Source organism: Centruroides sculpturatus, unplaced genomic scaffold (assembly GCF_000671375.1).
Source record: "Centruroides sculpturatus isolate CEXI.00-Female unplaced genomic scaffold, Cexi_2.0 scaffold286, whole genome shotgun sequence".
NCBI classification, from domain to species: domain Eukaryota; kingdom Metazoa; phylum Arthropoda; class Arachnida; order Scorpiones; family Buthidae; genus Centruroides; species Centruroides sculpturatus.
In genome coordinates, this window is record NW_019384581.1 from 744,695 (window position 1) to 754,533 (window position 9,839).

General features: G+C 29.2%; 1 protein-coding gene across 1 annotated transcript in view; it reads right to left on the bottom strand.

The window, feature by feature from the left end:
* The window catches only part of LOC111624484 (angiogenic factor with G patch and FHA domains 1-like), a 15,528-nt gene extending 7,041 nt beyond the window's left edge, over window positions 1-8,487 (bottom strand). The window contains exons 1-3 of the mRNA XM_023367331.1: window positions 8,338-8,487; window positions 7,707-7,890; window positions 1,220-1,374 (exon numbers count right to left, since the gene is read on the bottom strand). Of these exons, the coding sequence (XP_023223099.1) occupies window positions 1,220-1,374; window positions 7,707-7,890; window positions 8,338-8,460 (462 nt within the window). The 5' untranslated portion in view covers window positions 8,461-8,487. The remainder of the gene's footprint in view (window positions 1-1,219; window positions 1,375-7,706; window positions 7,891-8,337) is intronic.
* Between the last annotated feature and the right edge of the window lie 1,352 nt (window positions 8,488-9,839).

A 9,839-nucleotide genomic window follows, 5' to 3' on the forward strand; every position in this document is an offset into this window, starting at 1 on the left:
AATACTCCTGTGGTTCGTCACGCTCCGTACTCTCTCCACATGGCTCCGTGTGACCTTTGGCTATTTCTCAAGCTGAAAATGCCGCTAAAAGGAACCCAAATTTAGTCGAGAGAAGACATCATGCGAAATGCGACGGACCGGCTGATAACCATTCCAAAAGATGCGTTCCAGCAGTGTTTCCAGCAATGGCAGGAACGCTGGGAGAAGTGTATACATTACCAAGGAGACTACTTTGAAGGGGATTAGGGTTTTGTACCTCAAGGTCAATAAATTTATTTTTGAAGTAGCTGTATTTCAAGATAACTGAATTCCTTAGCATTTAAATGTCTATATTCCTGGCTGGGACAAATAGTACAGTTATGAACTAATGAGATTTCAAATCTGTGTTTCAATTAATGAGGATTTCCTGTAACTATTTCTCAAAAATTGAAGAAATTCAGCTAAAAAATTATCATAAAACTGAGCATAATAAGCAGATGAAAATCCCAAATCAGTCAATAAGTACTCAACTAAAGAAGACCAAGTTATGACCAAAGAATTAGTGCTTATTGCTGAAAATAATATCTCAAATACAATAGTAGAGATGACAGACTTATCACACTGCTACTGGTAACATTAAAATAACAACACTTCTACCATCAGAATGCAACTTTATTATGGTTGACAAAGGTCTTGTGTACTGAAATGCATACTAGTAATAAAGTTGCATTCTGATGGTAGAAATGTCATGTTAATGTTACCAGTAACAGTATGATAAATCTCTGTCATCTATTTGAGATATTATTTTCAGCAATTTTTCAAGACAAGAATCTCTTTTATATGATATAACTGCTTATTAATTTTAATTTGTTATAAGGCAACCTTGTAAGATCAGATTTAGGTGATTTTAAATCTTAAGCCAATAACAAAAAACTAGCTATAGCTAAACCTGTAGTCAACTGTAGTCTACCAAATTCTGATCTCAAAACAGGTCCAGGAACTAAAGAATTAAGATGAAAAAAATCAATGTAAGGAATCTCAACTGAGTTTTTCCAATCCATCAACAAAGGATGGATCCCAAATTCCAGGGTCAAATTTGATACGATTCCAATACTTTCCTTTGTTATGTATACATAACAGCCAGAAAAGTAAAAAAAATTGATTTCATAAATCACTATTATAAAAATACAAGAAAATTTTTAAATGTTACAATTTAATATATTTAAAAGATAAGACTTACTTTGCTTACGCTGAGATCTGGTATAAATAAATCTTTATTTTGATCACGACCAATTGTTGAACCAGTGTAAGTAATTAGCAATAAACTTCCTATTTGTAATTTTTCTGATTCTAGAACTATTACTCGAATACAAGGAGGCCACTGTTTGGAAGCATCTGAAAAAATTTTTTAGCATTACTCTTATTCAAACAATTTACCAATTTACAATTCTTTTATTTTTTTTATAAATAATATATCTATATTTTTATTTTAAAATTAATCAGCAAGATTTTATTTTAATAAGATAATATAACCAAATCCAAGAATTTTTTAATCAATAAATAGGAATTTATTGATTATATATTGTTAGATTCATTAAAACGAAACAAAACTATAATACATTACAATATCTTTCAGTGTTAGAATAACTTTAATTTCACATTAATAGGGAGTGCACTTTTCAAAGCCAATACATGGAGGTAGTAACGGGCTTATGGATGCATAGCTTCCTGTTTCATCTGTCGTACTGTGTTTATGTTGTTCAAAATTGCTTTTTTACTTATTTGGATATTATAGAAATGCTGGTTTAATTGTTGTGCACCTCAGTGCAATGTCAATAATAAAAAATGTCCAGGTTTAAAATTCACAAATTTCCAAATGGCCCAATAAGAAAAAAAAGTTTAAGTAAACATAAAAACTTAAAAGAGAATCAATCAATATACTCGAATTTGTATCAGGCATTTCATTGAAAATGATTACAAAGTTACTAGTATGGAGAAGTTTATAAGATGGTTTCAAATTAAAAAGCATTTTATGAAGTGTTACTAAGTGTTATGAAGTGTTAAGTAGAATGACTTTTATTTGATAAAAACTACATGATTTACACTTACTTTTCACAGTTAGGTTATGTATTTACTATGTATATAGTCAAAAAGTGCAAAAGTTCTTGTCAAAATTCTACTTAAATTAATTAAACATACACACTACTGACAGTATTTTGTATATTTTTTTGGCCATTAACTACTCTTTGTAGCCTATTAAAACCTCAATCTTAATATCAAGCATTTTCTATAATGAATTTTTATTGCCTTTCTTGCATTGTCTGCATTCAGGCATAGGACAACAAGAGTGAGATCAAAAATAAGCTGAAAGCTAAAAACTGTAAAAGCATCAGTGTAATACTTTAAGCTTGTTAAGCTGTTCTAAAAGTTCTGCCTTTGTTCTTGTTGTCTTGCCAGGTGTATTATCAGACAGTTACCAGAGGAGGTCTGCTGGAAAAAGAAACAACATGTTATGTATATTACAAAATAACATTTCACATCTTCAAGAAAACCTTTGATTGCCTATAACATAACTAATTACATCCTCCTCAGATGCAATGTCATGAATATATCTACAACTTCATCAATATCAATACACAGTACAATATAAACTTCGTCAATATATTTACAACTCCTCTCTGCATTATTGCTATCCAGTTCTTCCATTGAAAATATCTCACCTTCAAGAAACTCAGGACTGGGTGGGTTGTCACAACACACATTGAGTCCTCTAGGGGATGCAGTTGAAATTTTTAAAAATTTATTAAAAATTTAATTTTCATCAAATATATATTAATGCAATATTTTCAAGCTATCTTACACATTATATAATACTGTACAAAATTTTATTATTATATATACATATAGATTGCCTGGGTCACCATTCATAGATTTATTAATCAACATTTTATACAATAAAAACAAAATTTAAGCTTAAAAATATTGTACTTTTTTATTGCTAAATGGTATAAATATCAATCTGACAAGTGAGTCAAGATTTGTGATGTATTATAATCCTACGTGATGGAAGGAGGGGTCTACAGACCCAACTGACCCCCACTGACAACACGTATTGGCTCCTAATTCTTTTAATTTCTTTCTTAATTCAGCAACCATTACACTGTTTAAATCCAGGTTTTTATAAGCATATCAAAACTTCTGCTCAGTTTCCACTATTTTATGCATTACTGGAAGTTAAGTATACATCAAGCTGATACACCAGTGACAAGATCAAAACCATGCATCATTAAATAAAATTCACACAAGTACTTTTGAAAATGTATTACAGTGGTACCTTTGTATATGTCTGCTTTAGAATACGTCCAATTCGGAATACGTCCTGTTTGGACGAAACAAATTTTGCTCGGTATACGACTTAATTCAATTATACGCGCCATCTATGAACAAGTAGCACTATCGGTGTATTAGATCTCACTAGACGTTCGCGATGACACAGTTTATAACTTTGTTAAAATTCTTTTGATTTTAATTTGTAAGTAAAATGTTATTATTTTTATTAATCATGAATTGCAAAAAGGCAACAGAAAAATAAAAAAAAAATGACTAAAATCACAATGGAACTGAAAAAAGAGATTGTTGAGAAATATGAAGGTGGCATGCGTGTTCGAGATTTAACTGCTGCATACCGTATTCCGAGAACGACGATATCGACAATTGTGAAAAATAAAGACATTATTAAATCTATTAACGTTGCCAAAGGGGTTAAATCAATTTCTAAACAGAGATCGAAGACATTAGGTCATGTTGAGAAATTGCTTTTGCTTTGGATAACTGAAAAACAATGTGCTGGCGACAGCATATCAGAAGCAATTATTTGCGAGAAAGCTAAAAAGATACATGCTGATCTCATGAAAAATCAAGCAGGAACTAGACAGGAAAGCGAGGTGTTTAAAGCCAGCCATTTTTTTTTTTTTTTTACATGAGAACGGATTAATCATTTTTACATTACTTCTTATGGAAAAGGTTGGTTTGGTATACGTCCTATTCCGTATAAGTCCAAACACCAGGAACGGATTAAGGTCGTATACTGAGGTTCCACTGTACTGTCTTCCTCAGGCAACATTATTTGAATATTGATCACAAATGATTCAAATTGAAATTCTTTATGTATTCTTTGGTGTAAATTCTTTTTTTGAAAACTATAAAAACATAAAGACTGTTTTTATCATCATATTTCACATTATATTAGTGAGAAGCAATGAAATTAGGAAGTAAGCATGAAAAAAATTTTTGATTTTGATAACAGGAAAAAATAATGGTAGGATGGTAGCATATGCACAATACCAATGTCTATAAAATAGCAAACTCATCACTTGAAGTCAATCCCACACAAACATGACTGCCATCAAATAAAAACATTCACGGACTCACACCTCACCCTGCACTATACACATGGTGTTGCACACTGTGGACTACAGTGTTGGTACAGTATGAAATCAATTTTGTAAGCAGTGTTATTACTTCAGTGTTAGTGTACTGAATTCAGTACATTTTATGAAATCCTATATGTCAGTACCACTTTTTTAACAAAATGAGCTATTTTCAGTACAAAATCTAAAACTTGTAATAATGTAAAATTTATCATCAAAAACATACATTTTTATTGTCTTTGCAATTATTTTTATGTTGGAAATGGCATGTTGGTATCACCAATTTTGATCAAACTTGGTGAGGTTATAGTGCATCTTCAACAACTGACACATGCCAACTAGTAAGGTGCAATACTCAAAATTAAAGAAGAAAACTGAGTTTGAAAATTATAAATCACTTAAAACCTTTAGAATTTCTATTGTGTGTATAAGTGGCCAGTGGCTTGGTAGGGGCACTCTGGTTTCGTAACTGGGAGGTTGATGTTTCGAATCTCATTGGTATTAATGTAGTTTTTTCTCCCTAAAAGTATAATTCTTACTTTATTCTTGATACTTTTAAATTTATTATACTGTCAGACAGAAAAACTGATTTATTTTTAGAAAACTACAAATTACTGTATAATAAACAAGATAACTTTACAGGAGATGAAGGTAGTGCCTACAGGACACTACCTTCATCTCTTTTAGTGTCCCCTAAATTGACAATAGGATTACTATTGTCATTTGCAGGTGTCATGAAAAGCTAACATTTTTGGCCTTGCAATAGACATTGGGTATAAAATACATGTAGAAATTGAGTTAAATTCAATTTCTGCTGTGAACACTCAATAAAAAGAAATACTTTTACCAGTATTTTGCAGCACACATTGCCTACCTTGCATGATCTGACTACATGCCTTTACATTATATATTAAACATTCATAATTTAGTACAGATTATTTTTGAAAAAAAAATTTTTTTTTGAAAAATTACAATGTAAAATTCTAATGTCTTCTAAGTTTCTAAATTCAGATAACTTAAAATATTTAATATAAAACATTTTCAGCCTAATTTTGGCCACCCTAAGTATTGAGTACATAAGCAGAATATCATGGATTAATAACACAGGTCTGCAAGTAAAAAACTGCATAGGATTTTTATAAATTTTCTTACAGATTTCAACTTGGTAAAAACGAAAAAAATACCAAAAAAATTCCATTTCGTCAATTTTCTTTGTTACACTCAAGTTTTTGTTTGTATTTAGCGTAAAATTCCTAGTTAACTTAAAATTTAGTATTCTTTTTTTTCTGGTATTTTTGAAACCGGCTTAAAAAATGGCCTTAAAACAAAGACTTCTCACATTAATTCTATCAATTATAGCTGAACTTGATAATAAATAAATAAAAATGTTAATGATTGAAGAGAGTAGTGGTAGAGGGAGGTGGGTTAAGTAGTTTTAGCATTAGGAGGAAGGTCACATGATCGTATAGAAACCGGTTAAAAGTTGATAGTGAGTAATATTATTGGTGAGGTTGAACATGTTTCAACATGTTATCTGGGGTACTAGGAATAAATATAAACAACCTGCTGTTGGATTAGATCATGTTTCACAAGCTAAATAAGTTCAGTATCTCGCTGGCCATTTAATGCCACACTCAGTTTATATCTAGCAATCAAACACTACTGTGCTTGTATTTTTATTTCTGGAATATGGCTCATAAAGGTTGTGTAATTTCTCCCAACAGCTTCTGTTATGTTTGTGGTGAATATACAGTGAAAAGTCAACAAAGAAACATAAGTGAGTTTGTGAAGAAAGTATAATTTGTGTATTTCAAATTGAAACTTAGAGATCAAGACAAAGCAGATTTTTGGAAACAATGGGAGAAAAGAAAAAAGAAGCATGGGACTCTTTCAAAAATGTAGTGCATAAGTTTTTGGGGAATATTAAGAACCCTGACTACAAAATCATTGTACAACACATGCTGGCAGCAGTGTATGAAGCTCAAGGATGCAAGATAAGTTTAAAATTTCATTTCTTACACTCCCATATTGACTATTTTCCTGAAAACTTGGGAACCTACAATGAAGAACAGGGCGAAATATTTCACCAGGATGTCTGCGATATCGAGAGACATTACAAAGGAAAACAGATGTCAATATATTAGCTGACTACTGTTGGATGCTCAATCAAGAAACCAAAGAAGGAAATCGGAAACGAGTTTGGAGAAGTATCAAAAAGAAGAAAAGGTTTCATAGGAAAAAGAGTAGACCTAAAATTGTGTATATCAGAAACAATTTGTTGATTAGTTGTAAGAAAATATAATATATTTAGTTCAATGTAATAAATATGAGTTTTTATCAAAAATTTGTTTTTATTTTGCAAAATATCTTTACGTGATGGGAAGTAACAAAAGTTATTTTTAGAATCTGCGATCTTTAAAACATATAATTCAGCAAAAATATTCCATGCAGCTGGAAAAAAATTTTTTTGCAGACCTGCGTAAATATATAGCATAGTACAAAGTTTTTCTTGGTATATATTTGATTTTAAAAATTTTAGTAAATTTCATAATCAGTAACTGCATATTTTTGGAGAGTACATTCAGAAAGTTTTCTTCTGTAAAGTTTGAATCCTGATTAAAAAAATTAATAAAATAAATACTAAATCAGTCATATTCATATCTTTATTTTGTTATTTTTTGTGCTATATTTATAACATCATACATATTAAAGATGAATCCAAAAGTTCTTAATGTTTTAAGAATGACCACATTGTATCATTGTCATGCTCATTTAAAAATTTTGAGGCAAATTTAGCTATTATTTATTGAGGGTTTATTCCATAAAAAATAGAAAAACAAATGTTATAACTAATCATTTAATACTTAAAAGCAAACAAATCAAATAGAAGGATCAGATTTTTATATGACCTTATTTTTGGTTTTTTCTTAAAGTGATTTATAATCATATGTATTTCGAACTGATTGATTTAAAGATTACTGTGTTACAATAAGAGCCTTTTTGTTTTTGTTATATGGCAGTAACTGCAACTTTCTAGCCAAGAGATCAGCAACATATTTTGCAAGTGCCATCTTCCATAATTTCAATAGAAAACAAATTACTAAGAAGTGAAGAATATGAAAATGAATAATATGCTACAACTATAGCTAATATGATATTTAATTTTTAAGGTGCAAATGTAATATGGTATGGTAATCATTTTTAAGGAAAAAAAATATTATGAAAAAACTGCTTTTCCCATATTTTGTTTCACAGTAATAATGATTACATGATTGCACAGTAATGATTATTTCATACCTTCATCTTCTATTAGTTCTTCAGTATCTGAGCTGTTATTTTCACAAGATGAAGAATCCAAAATTTCACCATCCTCAGATGGACTTTTTATTGCATTATTTTCATTATTTGAATCACTGTCAAACTCTTCTATATCATTATTATTCACTTTTTCTAACTTTATATTCTTTGATAATTTCTGAACCTTTAATAAAAATATTTCTTATCATATATTAACAATAATATGAGAAAATGTTAGCTTTGAAAAGTAGTTATTAATAAATTTTGTTTTATTTTTTCAAAAATTGAAATAATTACCTATTAATTGTAATAATTATAATTATTATTCAATGAAAATTAATTCAGAAATAAATAATTTTGTTTAAGCATATAAAATATACATTTTAGACTGCATAAAAATTTTCAGTATATATCTCATGCTCAAAAAATTAACAAATAAAATGATTGTTAATACATTTATAATGTTCGTTTCAATTCATACTCACATTTAGCTACCAGATTGGCCAATGTTTTAAAACATTGTTTCTAGTATCACAATTATCCAGAGTTATAAATAAATGTCTACTTTCAGTGACAATAAACTCAAATAAATATATTATAATTAATTCATTATTTTAATGAAGAAACATACCTTAGTTTGTCTTCGTTTTTTAGAAGTTTTTTTATTCTTTTTATCTGAATGTAATTCTTCTGGTTTTGACTCCTCCGAAATGAATTTATATGACTGTGTGTCAGAACAATATAAATATTTCATTCCAGTTTGTGAATCAATGAAGATACCAGTATTCTAAAAAAGGAAATTTAAATTCATAATTAATTATATTAAGTTTTGATGTAAGATAAATTATATTAATTAGATAAAAAAAAAGTGAAAAGAACAATATTTATAAATTAAATATAACTCTTTTATCATTTCATATTAAATAGAAATTTCCAAAATTTTTATGAATTTTATACAAAAGCAACATCAGAAATTAGACAGCTACAGCTTGGTGCAAAAGTCTTCTGAACTCATAATCCATTTTCTTTCAGTCTGAAATTTACTGTCTCCATAGAAACAGTAACTTAACTGCATAGCTGACACTTACATCTCAATTTCTCACAACTTTCAAAGCAGTCTTTCAAGCTCAATCAAATAAGACTATGGCCATTTTGCATTATACTCTCTCTTCCTTAGTCTTCCCTTTTTGTTCTGATCTTTGAACTGTTAGTCATATTGAAATGATTATCAGTTTGCAACTGCTAACTGTTGAGTAATGACAGCCACATTTCACAGTAATTTAACAACAGAATATTCCTTCATTATGCAGAGCGATAATCTTTGCATGTGTAAGCCCTTTCTCTTCAAGCAACATACATTAAAACTAACGAAGAAACTCTTCAGAAGTATAACACAAACTCTCAATTTTAAATGATCATCATATTCTACAGGTAGTCATTATATAGTGGAAATTGGATGTCCAAGAGAGCTAGAGTGGATTGAACCTATTGATTTCACATTTTATTGACTACTTATGTTTCTCAAAAGCATTAAATTAATACTGATATTTTAATTCTAACAAAAGTTTTGAATTATTTATGAAATATTCTTCAAAATTTATTATGTTTGGAATTGGCATTACTTTAAAAATGGGTTCAAAATCTACGACTACATGATCACATGATGTGTTGCAGGACTTGTGCTCCAAGCTACAGCAGAGTATACAAAGTACAAGAATAACTGAATGACACAATATTGTGTGACAAATACTTAAAGACTGAGTCAGGATAGGAATTCATAAAAGCATAATATAACTAATATTAATTCACACAATAGGAGCAAGAGGAACAGACAAATTACGAATAGTAACAAAATGAAAATATTAAGAAACAATTAATAAGACAAAATAAATAAAACAAAAATATAAATATACAATAAAAGAGTAATATACAGAAATGAGTAATTGTATGCATACAAGACAACTAAAATGGATAAAAATGTACTACACATGCCCATAGAGTTAGATTAGCCCGAGATACCACATAGAAAAGTCTAGATTATCCAAAGAAGAGACACTATGAAGACAAACTCAAGACTTAATAAATTATATAGAAACAAAGTGTAAATGTGAGTAAGCATGTGTATCTGTTTAT